The 21,081-nt window shown below is 39.7% G+C and overlaps 1 protein-coding gene across 2 annotated transcripts in view; it reads right to left on the bottom strand.

Annotated features, from left to right (window-relative positions):
• Window positions 1–6,030: 6,030 nt before the first annotated feature.
• SNAP25 (synaptosome associated protein 25) overlaps window positions 6,031–21,081 on the bottom strand; it is a 94,739-nt gene continuing 79,688 nt past the window's right edge. The window contains exons 5-8 of one of the 2 annotated variants that reach the window (XM_002710974.4): window positions 18,578–18,695; window positions 14,546–14,671; window positions 11,213–11,357; window positions 6,031–7,320 (exon numbers count right to left, since the gene is read on the bottom strand). In XM_002710974.4, coding sequence (XP_002711020.1) covers window positions 7,252–7,320; window positions 11,213–11,357; window positions 14,546–14,671; window positions 18,578–18,695 — 458 coding nt within the window. In that variant the 3' untranslated portion in view covers window positions 6,031–7,251. Of the gene's footprint in view, window positions 7,321–11,212; window positions 11,358–14,545; window positions 14,672–18,293; window positions 18,412–18,577; window positions 18,696–21,081 lie in introns of both variants that reach the window. The other variant, XM_002710973.5, reaches the window with a different exon arrangement.

The raw sequence follows: 21,081 nt of genomic DNA, 5'->3' as shown, positions 1-21,081 counted from the left end.
CATGGCTGAGTCAACAGGCAAAGAAGACAAAGGGAGTTTTTAGCAGAGAGGAAGGGAAACCACTGGAAAATATATTTGGCATTGTTTGGAGTTTTGTCTTTAATAACAAATGATTGTACAAATATAGGTCTCTAGGGCTTTCTATCACCATAGCCTGTGAAAGTTTAAAACACACATCATCAACGCTTGCCTCATCTTTCCTAAACTGGCAATTGTCACGGTTCCTTTAAAGAAGTAAGACAGTGCCTGGGAAGACAGCAGTCACCTCCCACACCCCCACACCCCCACATACCCTGAATATATCTTGTGTATACTTAAGCTGTCTCTGAAACACATAATTTCTTTTTCATCCCTGAGTAATCAGTCTTTTTTATCCCCTTAGCAAAGAGAACAGTATAATTTTGTACAGAGAAGCTTGGGAGGAAAGGGAAAATAAAAGATCCTTTCTAACCCAAATTTCTACAAAGCCACAGCAAATAAAAGATATGAGGGGCAAAGCACAGAAGTTTCCAGAATAAGGAATTTGTCAAATGACAGTTGATGATCCAGCTCTAGCTTGTTCATCTGTAAATGTTTTCATTCAAGTTCTGGGTGTTTAGTGGTTAATGATGGTGGGTGAAATCTATTGCTTTGAATAAGAGGGATTAGTTTCCTTATTTCTGGATTAAGGTCAGTATTATCAACAGGCTGCACATCCTGTCAGCAGCCACCTCTGCTCTGCTGTCACTCTGCTCATAGTGCTCAAATCCTCTCTTGGGTTGCTGAGCTGCTGAACCCTACACTTTTTCTTTTGAATATTACTAAAGGTGAAAAATATTCGCCCACTCCAAAACATAGTAGGGTTCACCCACCCTTATCTTTCTATGAGACTCTAAGGACACAGAAGAGAGAAGGAGAATTCCATATGCCTCATTGAGGTTTTGGTAGATGTAGATGTACCAACTTGTATAATTAGGAACACAGAGACACTTGGAGAGTTTATTAGATCAGACTTTAGTGTGAAAAATTAATTTACTTAGGCCAAACATGAAGTCCAGTGAGTATGTCACATGCACACACAGGTGGTCAGTAACTTCTCTGATTAAAAGTGGCAAGTGACACCGATTCATATCCTTCATGCTTCTGACTGTAATTCCTTTCACTTTAATTGTATTCTTAGTGGCGTGTAACATCTTCAAGACATTTTAACGTAAATCATTGCAGTTGATATTTCCAATCATTCTGTTTGTATATTGTCTATACACAGACCAAGACGTGGAAAAGTCTTAAGATTATTGTTGCTTTTTGTCCCATTGCATTTGCACTCTCTTTTTCAGGTTATAACCTGATGGGAGGCAGCACATTGTCTTTTACTGCAGACTTTCATTCCTCCAACCTTAATTTGGGGAGGGTATCGTGGCACATGAGGGGGAAAAGGATGAATTTCATGAATGAAGAGCAACAGGCTTAGGCAATAGTTGGTATGGATTTGCATGTAGCTTTCCTCTCACCACTGAAGAATGTTGGTTTTTAAACATAGGCATAGGCATTAAGGACCAGTTCATTAAAAAAGATGATCCAAAGAATGCCAGGAGGTAGGAGAAGGCAGCACATTTCTCTACAGCAGTGTTTTGAGGGAGATGCTCAGGTGGCCACTTAAATCTCATGAAAGCTTTGTCATAAGTAGGACAAGTAATTTTTTTTAATTTTTAAGCTTTTATTTAGTGAGAAAAATGCATAGAAGAGTGAGAGCTTTATTTAAAAGAGAGGGGGTAAATCTGGGTTCATTCTGAGTACCAGGAACCAGCCACGTGGAAGAGCATCTAGGCCAGGAAGGACAGGGCGGGTGGCCTGAAGGCCACGTACCCTGGAGGCACAGGGCTACAGCTAGCCCCCTCTTGGCAAGAGGCCAGGGTGTGGGAGGGAGAAAAAAAGAGCCAGACACACCCTGTCCCAGGCTTTTAATCCACTCTCAAAGGGGAGTGGTTAATTAACCTGACTGGCTGGTGGGCACTCAGGTATGGCCAGGTAGGGGCATGAGGTCACACAGGGCGTGGCGAAGACATGGTCTTCTAGCTCACAAGCCTTATCAATTTTAACCTGTATAACTGTCTACTTCACTTCAGAGCAAGTAGTTTACTTGAGAAGGGACATTAAATAGTGAGATAGGAAAGAGAAAGAGAAGTGAATAAAGAGTGATAATATTCAGGCAAGTTGTTATGGGAGCAACTAGAGATGAATTCTTCAGGGGACAACGTAGAACACACATGAGAGCTATCCCAACTCAGGACCAAGGAAGCTGAGTTATCCACCCACCCATCTCCATCCATCCTTGGTTGAACACTGCTTTGGGAGGCATTAAAATATCAGCATTTGCAACTTTACCTGCCCCAAGGCAGAGAGTTACATGGTTCTTCACTGTAAACAGTCTGTTGTGAGTAAGGTGCTCGAAGGATGTGGGCAGGGCACAGCAGTGTCTGATCTGAAGATCATGGACTACATGCCTCTGATTTCCTTACGGGAAGAGGATCATGAACTCAAGGAAGTAAACCCCCTGAAAGAATGATTTTGAACCCGTGTTATGGCAAGAGTCTAGAGGAGTCATGGATTATGTCCTGTAGGTGAACATCTGCTGGTGGCACCCTGCCTGGGACCGATCCCATGGGACCCTTAGGTAACACATCCAGAAGATAGCTGTGGTGCCACAGTTAAATGCTTTGTTATGGTTAGATTTTCCTTAGTTTCTTTGTTCTCCAAAGCTTCCTACATTCTAGGAGAAGAATTTGTGTTTCCAAAAGTTACATGGGGAACCTCAAGTAGACAGCTAATCTGTTTGAAGGTAAATTAACAAGTTGATGAATGTGTAAAGATCTAAAATTTAGACTATGAGACCAATACATTCTATACTTATAATGAGATTGATTTCACATTTATCCATTACACGCTATTTGTTTCAGTCTATGAACTTGCTTACTTGCTAATTGGGACAAGGATTTTGCAAGTATCTCTTGGACGACATAGGGGTTAACTAAAGCCTGTGTTGATGGAGTTGCAAAAGAGGAACCCCTGTATTACTAAATAATAAGCTACCAGTAGTTTGTGTGTTTACTTCATCGTTCCAAGGTGGATTCACTTTAACAATAACATTTTAGTTACGCTAGTCCATGAACAATTTCCTGATTGAACTTTACATTATTGATGAAGTCTTCTTTGATCATTTTATTTTAAAATAACACCCTCTCTTCCATCTTCTCCACTTCCTAGCCCCTTCACTGCTTTGCATTTCCCTATGAAACCTACCATCTGATACTTATATATTTTCTTCATTTATTTATCTATCCCTATCTTGAGTGCAAGTCCAATTTATGAAGGAAATTTTACCTGTTTTTTTTTTTTTGTTGTTGTTGTTGCTTGTTTTCTTTACTGCTATATTAAAATATTTAGATCAGGATCTGGCAAATAATAGAAGCTCAATAAATATTTCTTTCCTTCTTTCTTTTTCTCTTTTTTTTTTTTTTTTTTTTTGACAGCCAGAGTGGACAGTAAGAGAGAGAGACAGAGAGAAAGGTCTTCCTTTGCTGTTGGTTCACCCTCCAATGGCCGCCGCGGCCGGCGTGCTGCGGCCGGCCAGCACACCACGCTGACAGGTACTTATCCTGATCTCCCATGCAGGTGCAGGGCCCAAGCACTTGGGCCATCCTCTACTGCACTCCCTGGCCACAGCAGAGAGCTGGCCTGGAAGAGGGGCAACCGGGACAGAATCCGGTGCCCCGACCGGGACTAGAACCCGGTGTGCCGGCGCCACAAGGCAGAGGATTAGCCTGTTGAGCCGCGGCGCCAGCCACAATAAATATTTCTTAAATTTTCAAATGGACAAATGGGTTTCCCAAGACCTTTTACTGAGAAGGCCAGGACATCTCTCTTTGCTGTTCCTCATGGAACCAGCTGTCCCCTGGAGTTTCCTGGCTGGCTGAACTGAGAGAGGTACAGCCCTGGGATGTATCTTCCAGGCCTCTTAATAATTTGGAATCAGGCACATCTGATTTAAATCATGCCTGCTTCACTTATTCACTGAGGGATCTTGTTCAAATAAACTATTAATGTCTTCATCTGCAAAGGGGTGCTAAAATGCCAATTTTCTCAAGTTTGCTGCATTTTTAAGAGAGCTTAATGATTTCACTAAGTGAGGCCTTTAACACTGTGCCTGGCAGGTCCTTGCTGGGCATAGAATATGAACTGCCTTCCTCTTTTCTTAATGTCCAGTCCAGTCATCATTTCACTGACAAATTGTAACTCAGAATTTGGAAAAAGTTGGTCAAAGAAGGTGCTGGGGGGAAGATCTAGAAGGACCTGGGAAACCATAAGTAGAGAGGCAGACAGAACCGGGGACCACTCTTCACCTGACAGTTTTTTATCAAAGGATCCTTTTGCAAGTGCTGTGTGTGACAGAGGTAGAAGATTTAACCTTTATAGTGTCCTGCCTTGCACATTACCCTGAGCTAATTCTTCTCTGGGGAGTATTCCTTCCTTTAGCCCAAAGGAGATGACTGCCTAATGGCTGAGGTAGGCAAATGCAATCATCAAAGGAAAATGAATATATTTTAGAATGAATTATGTGATAGGCCTTATAGCAAATGCCTGTATCTTACTCTTCATATATCCACTGTGACGTTTTAATTGCTAAAACAATGCAGAAAGACACTAATTCATTTGGCAGACTACAGATGGAGTTTGGAAGAGAATTTTCTAATGTGGCTCATATATTGAGTCCCTAGTAGTTTTGACATATATAGTACATACTCACTTTCTCAGTCATCTCGCATCTTTTTTGCTACCTTAATTTTAAGGAGGAAATATGTTGTCACTGTTGCACCTGAGAATAACTTCCTTTAGCATCTATGCACCTATAGAATCTGTTCTGAAGCTTGGGAAGGGGTTCAAGAACTGGAGACATTTATTGAAAATGCTAAGTTTGCCATCACTGCTTTTATTTCTTATCTGTTCTCATCAAACCTTTAGAGATGCTTCCATGGGCAAAATTATATGTCAGCCAACCAAGGTAAATAGGATAATTTTATGTGTTTTTATTATTTATTTGAAAGGCAGAGATAGAGAAATACCTATAATGGAGGATCTGCATTAGCACAGGGCTAGAAATGGGAGTTGAATCCAGGTACTCTGATCTGGAATGCAGGTGTCTTATCCAGCCTTCTAACTGCTAGGCTAAATGTCCACCTGTGGGGAGCAACCTGGACTGGACTGAGTTACTGGAATTAAGACTTATTCTATGCATCTGCTCTCCCACAATATGGCGCTGGGAGAGGAGAAAACAGCTTCTATGCAGCTGCCTCCAGTTCAGCCAATAAACTGTAGGACTTGCTCCTGATTGGAGGAGAGCAGCGTACTCGGCGTGTGGGCAGCCGAGTTAGGATTGGCAGAGGAGGACTATAAAGGAGGAGAGAGACGGCATGCACCAGGAACATCTAAGGGGAACACCTGTGCAGCCCCTGAGAGAGCCGGCCGGCGGTGTGCCGCTCCCCTGCGGAAGTGGGGAATGTGGCCAGGGGGAACCGCCCTTCCACGGAGGTGGAAGGGACAGTAGCCAACCCGGGAAGAACCAGCAGCAAACCCGGGGAGGGCCGAGCAGACGAAAGAACAGCGCAGGGTCCTGTGTCGTTCCTCCACGAAGAGGGGGAGCGACATAATGGTGCCGTGACTCGGATATGAAGCCTAGGCAGGGTTTAGTGTCGTTCCTCCACGAAGAGGGGGAGCAACACCACCCATGGGGTTTTTTTTTCCATGTCTGCTGAAAAATTACTTTTTCTACCACAGCCAATACTGAATTCACACACACTATTTCTGAAGTTACGAAAATCAAGCCAAGTCATCAGTTGCCACTGGGATTAAAAGGGACATCTTTGGTTTTTCCACATGATATTCTCAGCACACAGAACTAGTTTCCTATGAGAAGTGGGACAGAGTAGCCAGGTTTTCTCTTCTTGTGTAAGTGCAAATTTAAGACGGGTCCATGAAGAAAATAAAACAGATACCTGGAGTCCATAGTTTTTAATAATTTTTAAACTAGCTACAAAATGTCAATCACTTCACAAACCAACAGAGAAGACAGGAGGAATTTAATATTACATGCTGTAAGGATATTTATCTCACAGTTTATCTATATTTCATTCATTTATATTATTTTTTAAAGGTTTCTTTATCAGCTACTTAACATCTCAGCAATTTGGTGTGCATAGCTCTAGATTAAGCAACAAAGAATTGTACTGTTAACAAATCACAGGGGAAATGGAGATTAATTAAAGTCAACCTTAGAAAATTTACATTTCCACACTGTTTCACAGCAAGATTGCTTTCTCCAAAACATAGTCTTCAAAAGCAGCAAACAAACCTTACAGTGCATCCATGTCACATAGTTTCAGCCAAACACACATTTTACTGGAAATAATTAAATGGTGATGTGTCAAATCCATCTTTTTTTAAAACTATATTTTTTAAAAAAGGATGATTATGGTTAATAAGTCTATATGTTGCCAGAAAGAAAATGACACTACTGCAGTTTTGCTGGTATAACTTAATCTTGACAGTGTCTCAGTACTGAGCATGCTTTGTTGTTGTTTTGTTGTTGCTGTTGTTGTTGTGTGTTTTCTCATCAGTATGCTACTGTCATGGAAAGTTTTTGCTTAAGTAGGAATCTAAAAATCTATTTAGTTCTCATGCATAAATGCATAAATCACATCACTTTTAGTGCAATGTCTGTTATGTAATTCCACATTGTCTAGTCATGAAATCATAAAGACAGATAACAGCCATGAGGAACCCAACAGAGCACATTTTGAGAGATTCAGAGCCTGACACCCAATGAAAGGACCGTGGCAGTAGCTCTGTGGAATGTCACAGTTTTACAAGAACAATACTGTGTATTGAAAGAATCAACAGCACATTGAGCATTCCTAAATTGTTGTCATTCAGCAAACACCACTGAGGAGAGAAAAGGAAAAATGAAACCCAAGACTTCTAATGTAGGGCGTTAAAGCCACCAAATGAACACTATATACAACCTTTGGAAAGAAAGAGACCCAGAGAACGAAAGACACATAGTATTGTTGGAAAGCTGACAGACAACACAAGACAACATTCACAATGAGGGTGGATTGATGTGTGTTTGTGTGCAGACCTATTAGGTAATACCATGAGAAAAGCATGAAGGAGCTATCTTGCCCAACAGCATTCGAGAGAGAACAGAGGCAGGCACGTTTAACCACTTCCCAGCATCTTTGTTGCACGTTGGTTGGCCTCATCAATTCTGGTTTTGTTGGAATCAGCCTGGAAAGAAGGGGAAAGAAAACAGAACTCAGGAACCCTTTAAAATTCTATTCATCCTTTTGAGTACAGTTCAAGTGCTTCATTTTGGGTGAAATTATCATGAAATTTCCTTGGTCAGATTTGACTATCCATTTCTTTGTATTTTTATGATGATCACTATAGCTCCGCTTGGACAAGACCACAGAAGCTTTACTTTAGTTTTTGACAGTTTTCCCAACCAGAGAGCATTGTTTTGAGGGTGATATGTATACACACTTATCTGTCTTGGAATGACCCTCAGTGATGACTTGGAATGAGCCTCAGTGATGACTATAGACATTCACACTTGTTGAACTGAGTTCAATTGCCACTATTTGTACAGTTCGATTCAAATCGTGGCTAACTTACTAGCAATGTCACATTGAGAAAATAATATTTCATGGCCTCAGGTTTCTTGTCTACAAACTAGAAGCCATAAAAACACTGATTATAAGCAAGAGCATCTGTTACATTCTACTTCTTCAACATCGACAATAACAACTATGAGGTGAGTATGACTATTAGCTCCATTTTCCAAGTGAGGAAGCCAGCTAGGCTATTTGTCTGAAGTCAGGGCTAGTGAATGGGGAAACCAGGGTCAGGATGCATGCTGCCTGGGGTCAAAGTTCACATGGTTAATTACTCTGCTGCTGAAGTGTGCATGTGGATTTTCTAAGTTTCCATAGATGATATACTTAGAATAATATTTTGAAAAACTAACTGCTCAATTTTTCTTATACTGCAGTTATCATTTACTGGGTGAAAACATGGCTTGCTTTTGGGTACCTCATTAGTTTATAAGCCCTGTTTCTGAAGACTCATTTTAATATTTGATCACAAGCTTGTTTTTAACATGGCCAAGTGTACCATACTTCTGTACCTTGGTCACATCAGTTCCTTGATTAATCTCTTCACTGCTTGGGTTGCGTTTTGCTGTATATGAAATGAAATCCAGGGCTTCTATCAGGCTTAACCCTGGAAACCTGAAAACTAGTTATCCACATCACCACTGAGAAAGATGAGTAGATGAGATTGCAAGTCGAGGTGAAGTAAATGGTTCTATTTAAGCTATTGCTTGGCCCTGTGCTGACTGGTAATGTTGTCTTCCACTCTACAGCCTGGGAAGGGGAAAAGAGGAAAATAAAGCTCCTAGGCAGTAGGGGAAATCAAACTGTTCTGTCAACCAGAATTAATACGACTCTAAAATTACTGACTTTGCATCTACTACCATGCCTGGTGCTTTCCAGTCTCCATAAAGTTAGGTCTTCCTATTTAATTTGCATTATGAATTACAAAGACATTAGTTATCTAAATTCAAATAGAAAATTTTAAGGTTAAACATATTTCATAACCCTGAATTATCTGGCCATGGTTCTCTGCCATCTGTTCGGATAATCAAGAGTTGGCTTTCAAAACAAGTATTTACTTCCTATGACAGAACATTGATTCTCCTTGATTATTTTAAACTATAGACTCAAATATTTGGCCTTAGATTCCTCATTTGAAAAATGGATTATCCCTCCAATTTTACTTGACTCTTAAATCCTCCCTCTCCAACTACAAATCATAGCTGAAATAATGACACTACAGCACCAAGGAAAATTGCAGGCTCAGACCAACGTGAAATGTTTCTGTGGATTGAATTATGCTATTTCCAGACTGAACTCAGAAAAGCTCAGATGAGAAAAAAATAATCCATTTTAGAACAAATGGCATTTTTGAAGGTAAATTTTTTGTAATCTCTTCCATAAGAATATACCTATAAACCTTACAAAAGAATATTTGATAGAGAGCACAAGGTTACTCTTTGGATATCTTCAAAGGTAATGGCCAGATCTGGGACAGACTTATGTTCAATAAGTATATATGATTCCTACCTAAATTCTTTCTGAAGCATAATAAAACTCTAGCTTACAGTATATGACAGAAGAGTACCACATATTCATTTAATTATATAAAAGGAGAACCTTGTGGGAAAAATTCCAAGAATCTCCTTTAGATATCTTCTTGGTGTTTGGAGAATGCATCTGTGTTCATCCTATTTGTATATTAGGGGCTTTATTTATGGAAGCTAACTACACAGTTTTCATATTTCTATCTAGAGAACCCTGAACTCACTGGCATATCCAACATACGCTATATTCTTTACCCTAAGAGAAAGCCAGGATGACCACTGGAGAGCCCTAGGTTTGAATTATTCTCTTACTTTTAGATCTAGAAATACAAAGTAGCTAAATCAAGATATCTCTTGCCTTTCCAAGAACACATTTTCTGGCTTAAAGTCCAACCCTGTCAATAAGAGTTTGACCCCTCTATTAGTAAAACCTCTCTTTATGTAACTCTAACTGACTTTGATGCTTTACTGCTTGCATCTGCAAGTAAATTGGCTCCATTAATAGAAAATGAATACTTCCTGTTTTCTCAAATCATTTTCACATTGCAGTATAGTTCAGTAATTATTTTTCAGTTCATTTTTCTGGGCCATAACGGCTTAGGTCATCTTGTGCTGGCTGTGGTGCATTTTTCTCCCTCCAGAAACCTTTTATTTAAGGAATACAAATTCATTTTGAAACTCTCAAGTTCTAAAATCCATTGACTTCAAACACTTTTGTCATATCAAAGGCTTCAGCAATAATAAGTATGTCATAACTTGCAAAAGCAAGCAAAGAACAAGTATTTTGCCAACTAACACTGACATTTTGGTAACTCAATATTGATAAGGCAAGATATTATGCAATCAGATATTTTTAATATGGAGCACATATAACATGATAAGGAAAGTGTTCCCTTCATGACTGCTCCTTCCACTTTCAAGTCACTGCAGGCTGCTCTGGTACCATGAAACTGCTATGTAGCCTTATGATTCAAAAGTCTCCAAACTATCCTCCTGTGTCTACTGAAGTGGAACCAAGCATTATCAAGAAATTCAGTGTCTCAGAATAAGAACGTCAATATCTCCCAGGCAATAAACACACAACATAAGAGAAGCCAAAACAAGATTATAGATACATAATTACTACAAGGAAGTAGAAATTATGTCAGATTTGTATGGTATAGAATATTAGATTTTGGTGCCCTAAGTCTCTTCATAGACTTTTCTTTCTGTTCTGTTCTAATTTTAAGCCCCCAGCCCCATCTCTTCCCATTCTACTTTCTCCATTCTTCTTTATGGCTCTTGTTGACACTGATGGTCTTAAAGCTAAGCCTAGTGTCCGTGTGTGAACTCAGTTTCATCAAGTGGTAATTTTCCTGTTTTGATATTTGAGGATGTGAACTGTTGGACTGGAAATGCAAACCAGGTCTTGAACTATGATTCATGTTTTGGCATTTCTAACAACAAAGCACATACACATCGCCTGTTAAACCAACTGTTCTTTCTCTCATTTCCTGATTGAATTGCTTTGCCATCTCCAGTTGAAAATTCCATTGTTTAAGACTCTACTCAAATTCACCTTTTCTCTTGAGATTTTTTCCAATCCATGCTCCTTGAAATCTTTCCTTATTTAACCCTTTCAGCATTTTATCTGTAGATTGTCTTGGTGGTGATAAATTCATATGATGGTTAGTTGTCTCCCATAGGGTAAGAATGGTGTTTTCCTCATTTTCATATGTCTTACCACGCCTAGTACAATACCTGGCATATAGGAGCCTGTGACAAATAGCCAGTAGGTTAAATTCTACCTGTTTGTCTTCACTCCAGTTCTGTTGCTGAATCCTGGGTTTTCATTTAGGAAAATTACAGGGGAAATTTCCAAGTATCAATAGACCTGAATGGAATGCCATGGTTTGAGGGTCCTGTTGTGCCCTTCATGCTTCCTATTGGTTATTTTGGTAGTGACCAACAGTAGCCACCTGCTGACTGCCACGTGCTCACCTTCTCCATGATCCTGTCAATCTGGCGATTCTGCGTATCGATCTCATTGCCCATGTCCAGGGCCATGTGACGCAGGTTCCCAATGATACCGCTCACCTGCTCCAGGTTTTCATCCATTTCATTTTCTCGTGCATCATTTGTTACCCTGGCAGCCAAGTAATATTTTTTAGAAGAGAGAGGGTGAGAAAAATCTTGAATAACCAGGACACAAAGCTTAGGGAATGTCTGTAGAACTTCAGGCATCTATTTTATCTGTCTTTATTCTCTATTCAAAGCAAGAACACAGTTTAGCTTTCATACATAAGAAAGTAATTTTATGCTTCATTTTTAGGGAAAAGGAGGGGGACATATAGGAGGAAAAGGATATGTGTGTATGTTTGTATGTATTTAGGGAGGTTCCTGGAGGAACATCGTTTGGCAAATGCTTTCCTGGAATAGCAGCTTAGAATTTTTTTTGGTGTAAATTGAGCCAGAACTTTGAACATAAAAAGAAACTTCATAATTGCTTCCTTTCTGTATAGCCAACTTGCTAAATAAATGCAGCATTTGGACTGGAAAAGAAGTAATTTTAAAAATTGCATTTTGAACCCCTGAATTTCTATTTTTAAAGAAAGTATATTTAAATAGATTGGTTTATCTACTTTTCTCACTTCTACCAGCATATCTTTCTCACCTTCATGTTTACCAAAATTTTTATTTTTTAAGGATAAAATCATATTAGTTGGAAGTACTACAGGTCATCAAACGAAGGTTGAACTAGATAGAAACTATATTTTTCTTTCTGTAATGTCAACCAAAGTCTTCAAGATTCAAATTGAGAATGAAAGAAAATGTTTAGTGTGTTGAGTCAGAAAACCTTTCTACTCTTCTCTTTTTCCATTTGGGACCAACATCAACAGGAAGAGTAATAATGATAATGACAGTCTGCCCCATTAATCCTGCTTGCTTCTAAGAACTCCAAAGGGACTTACTTATTCAAGATTAATTTTATTCATTCACATTTTAATGCTATGATTTTTTAAAGTAGTATATATGAATGAGTAATTTCAAAGTAGAAAACTGTGATAAAAGATTATTGTTTTAGTTTGAATCAGGTGAGAGTGGGGAAGAAGGAGCTGGCTCACATAGCACTTTACTATCTTGCTATTTTTTCACAATCTAACTTGAAAGTTAAGGTACTTGATTGCAAATGGCAAAGGCTTATTCTAGAATTTTTCTCAGTACATAAAGGTACTTAAAAATTTTGTCAAGGGATAGGTGCTGTGGCACAGAAGGTTAAGCTGTTTGTGATGCCAGCATTCTGTGTCGGAGCACCAGCTTGAGTCCTGGCTGCTTTGCTTCCAATCCATCTCTCTCATGATGTGCTGCAAAGCAGGTAGAGGATGGCCTAAGTACTTGGGCCCCTACCACCTATGTGCGAGACTTGGATTGAGTTCCTGGCTCTTGCCTGTGAACTAGGCCAGCTCCAGTTGCTGTGGGTATTTGGGGAGTGAACTAGCTGATGGAAACTCTCTCTCTCTCTCTCTCTCTCTCTGCCTTTCAAAGAAATAAATCATTTAAAAATGTGGAAAAATGGATTTTTGGTGTCACTTTTTTGAAACCTATGCATAGTTTTTTCATAATATGAAAATTTCATGAACTTTTTGGAGACCCTTTATCTGCTTCCAGTTTGATGGTTCTTGGCTCTGATTGCAACCATCTGAGAAGTTTAAAAAGCAAAGATGTTGGTATCCTATTTCAAGAGAGTCGGATTCAGTTGGTGTGCATTGCACAAATTGTGTGAATATTTTAAAACATTTCCTCAGAAGACTCTGATATGCAGCCATTGGCTGGAGAACCCTTGGTTCAGTTTCCCTGGAAGCAGACAGAAGCAGGAATACACTTGACAATGGTCAGGTTCTAGGTACATTTCCATGCCTTACACTTCAGTGCAGTGACACATCACTTAAATGGCAGCTATTGGTTGGTCAATAGTGGCCCAGGAACAGGTAATTACACAAGTAACTACTCTGGCCACTAGTGAGTCCTGGTGTAAAGGCAGAATATCCTTTATCTAAGATGTTTGAATGAGAAGTGTTTCTGACTTTGAATTTTTGGGGGATTTTGAAATATTTGTATAGACATTATAGTATATCTTCAGGAATGGACCCACATTTAATTGTCAAATTCAGTTATATTTCATATATACCATATACACATAGTCTGAAGATAATTTTATCTTTATTTTTTTGTATTCCTTGGTGTTGACTGCATCCCATCACATGGGATTAGGTTTGAAGTTTTCACTTGTGGCACTCCAAAAATTTTGGATTTCATATTTTTGGAAAACCTGAAAATCAACCTGTAGTAGCCTGTAAAAAGATATAATTTTTTTCCACCAGAAATACTTTGTTGTTATTCTGCTTTCTGGTCTCCTAAGAGCTAAGTTCTGAATTAGCTGATATGTTTAATTTGAGAGTTTTAAAATACTTTAAGTTGGTTTTTGTTTCTAGATCTCAAAAGAAATAAAAAACTCATTATTCTCTATTTTCATCACAAATTAATTCTCTAACCATCTTTGTGCCTTGAAAGGCTGACCTCCATGGCTATATCAGCCACTTTCTCCTACCCTCTGGCTTCCAGTGGCCTTTGGCTAATGGTCAATGAGATACTGGAGAACAAGAAGAATGAGGGGGTGGGGTATTTAATTTTCTCTCCCTTTCTATTGCCTGCTAGCTATAGCAGTGGCTACATTTCTCCACCAATAGTCCCTTACCATAGCTGTGACTATTTCCAGGTACTGATAATAGTTTCCTTTCTTGTTCCTTCAGGACCTTGGGGGTAACAGTTTCCTGCTATTACTAACGCATAAGTGCATCATCATCTCTTGTTCTTAACCCTGCCCCAAACTCTGCAAACAGCTCTTTTAGTAATCTCTGTTCAATTAAAGCCATGCAACGAGATGACTTTTTGCTACCCCCATTGAGTCTATGTTGTCATTTGACTTGCTTTGTCTAAGCAGACTTTAGCAAACATGACTCAAGCTAAGATCTGAACTCATGCATTGGGACTTCTCCCTTGGAATGCTGCTACTACCAGATAAGAAACCTGGGCTACCATGCTAGGGAGGCCATATGAAAGAGAAGACAGATACCCCACTGACAGCCCCACTCAACCACCAGGTAAGTGAGGCCACCGGGTACTCTGATCATTTAGCCCCATGGAATAATCTTCCTGCCGACATACAGTTTGTGAGTAATAAAATAGTTGCTGTTCTAAGATCCATTCAGTTTTGGAGTGGTTTGTCACATTTGCAATAGAGAACTGCTCCTATGTGGGTTGCATGAGGCTCACCTGCGGATGAAGCCACCACTGATGGCCATCTGCTCCCTTTCGTCCACCACACGAGCAGGCTGGCTAGCCACCACTCCATCCTGATTATTGCCCCAGGCTTTTTTGTAAGCATCACTTGATTTAAGCCTATGCAAAAAAGAGGGTGAGTGACAAGGCACGGGGGTGGAGCAGCAAGCTCACAACAATCTTGACTTCTTCAAGTGAAGTACCTAACCAAGCAAATGAGTTTTCAGTAGAGGCATTAGAGAATACCGATATATCATTATCCAGACCCAAACAGTTGGCCACCACCATGCCTCAGCTACTCAGCATTTCATTTCCAATTGAGTCAGTTGCAATTGTTAAGACTGCAACCTTTGTCCACATGGTTGTTCTTGCTTGGGTTTATTTTTGTGGTGCAGTTGAATTTAAGACAAGGATTAAGATAGCTGAAGGACATTCAGTTCTATTTCAATCACATGGTTCTATCTTGAGAGACAAAACACACAGAAAAAAACACATACTGGCAGACAGACACAAAACAAGACTGCCAAGTAGAGTGTGTACATCACACCACGGCAACACACTGTCTTCAAGAAAAACATACTCAACCAAATTTTTACACACTACCATGCAAAGATCCCTATTTGATGTTTCCCCCCAATGTATGGGAACAACTAACATTTCTAACTCTGGATAAAGGACATAAAGGATTGGTGGTTGGCCAAGGGTGATGGTCTGTGAGTTGCCTCTAGAGCAATTTGAAATAGATAATATATCGGTACTTCCAAACAGTCACCATACATCCAGAATTGATGTACAAACCTTTGTCCACAGAGACAAAAAGTAAAAGAAGCATAGTGAAATGAATGCAGGAAAATAGAAGAGAGAAACAAGCCATCTAGCATCAAAAAGGGAAACCCCTCTATGTCTTCTTCATGCACCAGCTACAGGCATGAGTAGAAAGTGAAGCATTCTCATTTAAGCCAAACTATTCCAGAAGTTGACCATTCTCGAAAAAGGCACTAGCAGGACAGTAATAGCCTTCATGAGGATTTGAAACGCAGGTTCAGTAGCTTCTTTTCTGGGCTGAGGAGCAGGGTAGAGAGCACTTACAAACTTCTACTTCAAACTATCCTGGGGTTGTGATGGGGTTTGGATCTGGTGTGGTCTCCATGGGCTGTATTTCACTGAGCTGCCTTGGAGAAAAACTTAAAATCCAGGCATACCTGTTGTGCCCAATAGAAACATGTGCAGCATATTTTGGTGGGTGTGTTGGAATTTAAGGCAATCAAAGATGTTTTTAGGTTCTTTGCATAGTAGAAACCACGTGCATTTTAGTCCAAACACAAGAGACATCCTTTGGTCCCATTTTCACATTGTTTACTACAAGACACCAGAATTTAACTTTCTGAATTTTGATTTTTTTCCCCCTTTCTCTAAAGGACCACAGCTATCTATTAAAACTGGCCCTAATATTTCCATATTGGTGCCCAAACAACTTTGGCAACAAATTGGAAAATTGTACCAATGTAATTCCAGCAATTCCCACAATCTCATGCATAATACCACAACCCTTTGAGCAGTCAGCATTTACTGCCACAAAGGGCCACAGCCCCAGTCAATGGGACAAGATCTCCAAGCTAATTTTAATAGAGGTTTGAGTATGCTTTCAGTTTTTCCAAACTCCCTCCTTACATGAAAAGAAGTGATATGGACTTTGTAATGTTTTCTGCTATGTAAAATATCTGACATACCATCTTTGGCAAAGTCAAAGGAGTAGGAAATATGCGTTTCTGAAAGAAGGCAAACCACTGCACCCACAATGCTGCACATAGACTCACATCACTGCCGTACATCTATCATAGTCCTTCGAAACATGCTGAGACAGGGCGAAACCCTCAGATAATCCAGGGCACCACCAGCCACTGCGTTGTGACACATGGTTTTTAAAGCATTATTTACACACAATAGGGAACACTTCAGTCAAGCTTTGAAGCTCAATTAGGGTCTCTTAGGCATTAAGGAATTAGTGACCACTCATATGTGGCATTTGTAGGGGCCATCATTTTATGAGAATGTTGGAGAGCATCCCAAGGGGACCCTGGCTCCACCCTTTCTTCACACTTAGTGGATTAAGGGAGGGGGGGAGAATGTATTTTGAATTTATCACCAAAGAGATGAAAATATCACATACGGGCAAGTTGCCGCTCAAAGGATATAGAGTCAAATTTTGACTAACTGGAATACTTGGCAATGGGTAATATTGGTAAGCTTTATGAATTTCCTAATGAACAATGAGTCACAGAGGAATATTTTGTTTTAATGGAAATTGATAAATATCCATGTCAGACTCTTGAGCTACTTTTTGCTATTTTTTGGGTTCTGGACATAACCAAATCTCTCCTTGGTTATGATTTATTCTGATGTGTCTAATGGCCTTTCCTCTGAAGATCACCTGTTATCATTTGGTATTCTTAGCCGTGGAGGCTGTAAGTGGATGGAGACTGAGTAAGTCACTGCAAACTAAATTGTGCTGGAAGAAAAATCATTTATAATCTCTGTTGTGATTTTTTTTCTTTGCTTTTGTTAAACGTGGAAGGAAGCAAAAGCGCAGTCAAGGATCCCATTAACTAGATTCCAGTTAGTCAGGATTTACTGTAGATCATTCTTTTAAAAACAAATTTTCTATTTATTTGCAAATTGAGCCCCTCCCCCTCCTAAACAGGAAGTGGGATATTTTAAATCAGCCTCAAAGTTTAAAGGATGCGAATGGTCATATAATCCACTAAAAAGGACATCAATTTCTATTCTATAAAGGTAGGACCAGGAGAGCTTTTAGGAAAAAAGGCTTCTTTTAGAAAGGGGAAGAGGGAGGGGTGAGGGAGATCGGGTAACAAATTTAATTTTCCAAATGCATGTTGGACAATCCACTCATGCATTTTGTTTTTTGCTACCAGTCATGTGAGACTATCTTCTAGAACCCTCAGTTTCAGGTTCCTTCTCTTGCAAACCTCTATAACCACATGTCACATTTCTGCTACATTCCAAAATAAGCGTTGCAGAACCTTGAGAACAGTTGAATGTTTTGTGATGTCGTGCATGCAAAATCTACACATTTCAACATTTCAGCCAGTGTACTGTTAGATCTTCCAAGGGGAAGAATTTCAGAGGGATGGGTCCAATTTGGGTAAAGCTTGAGCCCTTTTTGCCAAAGTGCTCATTGCCTCTGCATCGGGTGCAGTTGCAGCATCTCATGACTAAATTTGGCAATGGTGGGCAGGAGAAATAGGGGAATCTCTGTCATTCTCTTTTAAAGAATGCTGGCTTGGGCCAAATTATCTCTCTTTTCCTTCTGAAAAAATAAATCTTGATACATGTGTTTCTAATCTTCCAAACATACTCACTTACCAACTTTTCTAAATCCGCAGTTTTGGCTCTTGGGGTTGGGAAAAATATAGTTCCCTGGGTGCCTCTTTCTTGAGGCTTTTCTCTGTCTTAAGGTACACTTTCTGGAAAATGTTGAAACGTTAATCAATAAAAGTTGCTGACAGTGAAGCTTTCACTGTAGTATGCCTGATTTTTAATGCATCAACAGTAACTCCCACTAATATTATCTATGCTATGAGATGAATGCATTGGAGACGGTATTGATCTGTTCTGCATGCCACATGCTCATCCTGCCCATGAGCCTGGCAGGAATGAGCTTGTCAAGGCTTGGAGATGGGCCTTGGGAAACCAAAGCTTCAGGCAGGCAGGCAGCACCTACTTGTTACAGGGACACACACAAAGCCCGCAGAATTTTCCTAGGTCCGTCAAATTCTTTTCTGCTTCTTTCATGTCCTTATTGATTTGGTCCATCCCTTCCTCAATGCGTTCCAGTTGTTCTGATTAAACACAAGTATTTTATCCCCACAGAATGAAGCAGATGGAAAAGGACAAAGAAAAAAAAGACAAAACTTCAGACATTCACTTTGACATTAAAAAGAAAAAAAAAAGAAAGAAAGAAAGAAAACTGGACGCCACAGATTAGAGCTGGTACCCAGTACCTACTTGTTACAAGGACATATGAAAAGGCCACAGCATTTCCCTAAATCTTTTAAATTTTTCTCGGCCTCCTTCATGTCTTGGTTGATATGGTTCATGCCTTCTTCAACACGATCGAGTTGTTCTGGTTAGGACAAAGGGATGACAGTGTGGAATGAATTTTTTTGGGGTTTCCAACAGAACATGAGAAATGACTATGTGAAACGGAATTTGAGAGAGAAAGAGAGATTACAATGCATTGTTTCAAGAAGATGCATTGTGGTAGACTGCTGCCGCTCACCCTGAGCAGACATGAGTGGAAGGAAATGAACAAAATGATACTCAAAATAGTTTGAAATTCCAACATGATGAGATGAGTTTGAAGGTCTGTTTGATTCTGAGTGTCCAGGGACACAGCCCAGCATCATCACTTACTCAGACACCAGCGAAACCCCGGAGAAAGTAAAACAGGATGTTAGCTTATGTTTTAGGTACTCTGATTTAATGTCACTTGAGATAGCACCTGCTTCCTTTTAGATATGTGCACTTTTCTGTTTTTAAGCATCCTCAACAGATAAAGCTAGAAAATGGAATCCGTTTTCTTCCTTGAGGAAAACAGCAGCAGCAGCAGTAGCAGCAATAATTGGCAATGGGTATGGATCATGTTCTCCTATCAGTGGCTATCTGGTCATAGGTAGCCCACGGTCTATTCTTGGTTTGCATATTTACTTCATAGAAGCTGTGAAAAAAGTTACATCAGTACAGTGGCATTATAAGTACTGAAGCATTTCAGTTCCTCTCCCATCCTACAACTCACTTGTTATGAAAGCATTTCACTTCTCTGCTCTCTGATTTTCCAGTCTCTACAATGAGGGGGCATGCTAATTGCCAATCCCAGGCAAAGAGCAGGGAGGACGATGTCTCTTTGGGGATGGGAGGTGATGGATTGGAAAACAGAACAATTCTGTGTCATTACTGCTGGCAAAATTGACCTTAGTGTATCTAAGAAATAGATCGATAATCATAAGGACGAATCATACTTCTGGGTTGCTAGGGTTATATACTCCAACCTGATTAATTTTTCAAAAGCTGTGTCATCAAATTGAGATAACTACAAGTTCAATGAAGGAATTTTAAAAACAGCTTTTAAGACCATTAAAGGAGAGTAGCAATGAGATGTCTTGGTTGTCTAATTACAAAACCTAATTACATTTCCATTTTTCTTTTCATCTATATTGTCATGAATACATGTATGCTTATGCCTCCAAGAATAAAGGCATACCTAGAATTAAACTGATAAGCACATTTCCAGCCTAAGGGAACAAAAACATCACTTAAAAACAATTTCATGTTAAGCTGTACAGTAGCAATTGTCATTCCAAAAACTTAGATAGTAACCGAAGCTAAGGGGACCGTGCATTTAGAAAACAAGAGCCTGTTGTGTTATCTTTTGTGGGACTGAAGAATACAAATCAGCTTATCAGGAATCTGTTGCCTCTGCAATGCTTTTCAAATGACTGGGAAAACAAAATGTCAGTGTTTACTCAGTATTGGATACTTGGAGGAAATGAGAGTGTAGTGCTAGAGAATTTTTGCTGAATAAATAAAGCTCTTTTGGAAAACCCTCAAGTGCAGAGATAGATGGATAGATAGATATCACATATATAGAATTCTTTATGTTTTGGAAGTTTTTTTTCTTTTCTGAAGATGTCAATCTAGTTTGTTTTCAAGAATGCGATAAGTGAGTGTGCAAATAAGTGAGTGTGCAAATCAACACTTCAGGGGATTGTGGAAGGAAAAGGAGCTCAACATCAAAGAGCTCATCAAATGAAGAACCATCATACACACAGACAGAAATGGGGATGCCAGATCCCCATCAGATACTGGCAAACAGTTTCTAGGAGTGATGAGTTCAGACAGATTGGAGGAGGTGTCTGGGCTCAGGGAAAAAGAACACTAGATTGGACTCATGACAGCTGAAATGGGCACAGACCATGGTGTGCAGATACATATTCAAGTACTTGTCCTTCTTGAAGAGTTTCTCTCAAGTGAGAAAGCGAGTTAATATTTTTTCAATCAAAATATTAACTTCTGACAAGATTTCAGGGACCTCATCCACTGTGTGTGCAGGAATTAGGAGGAAACATATATGTAAATCACTCCATAAGTGTTAGACCTCTGAACTAGAGAAGTGAAACTGAAACTGAAAAAGAGCCAGGAGTTGAGTCCAGTGGTTAAGGTGCTGGTGAAGAAAACTAGCAACCCATATCAGAGAGCCTAGGTTTGATTCCTGGCTCCCACTCCTGACTGCTAGTACAGACCCTAAGAGGCGTTGGTGATGGCTGAAGTGACTGGGTTACTGTCACCTATATGAGACCTTGAGTTCCTGGCTCCTGGCTTTGGTCCCAACCTGGAGCTACTGCAGACATTTAGGGAGTGAGGATATATCTCTCTTTGTTTCTCATAGAAATTAAAAAAAAAAAAAGAAACAAAAACCAGGCCAATTAATATCCATATTTCTGAGGGTTTGG

Source organism: Oryctolagus cuniculus, chromosome 11 (assembly GCF_964237555.1).
Source record: "Oryctolagus cuniculus chromosome 11, mOryCun1.1, whole genome shotgun sequence".
Classification (NCBI taxonomy): Eukaryota; Metazoa; Chordata; class Mammalia; order Lagomorpha; family Leporidae; genus Oryctolagus; species Oryctolagus cuniculus.
This window is presented reverse-complemented; position numbering and strand designations above follow the sequence as displayed.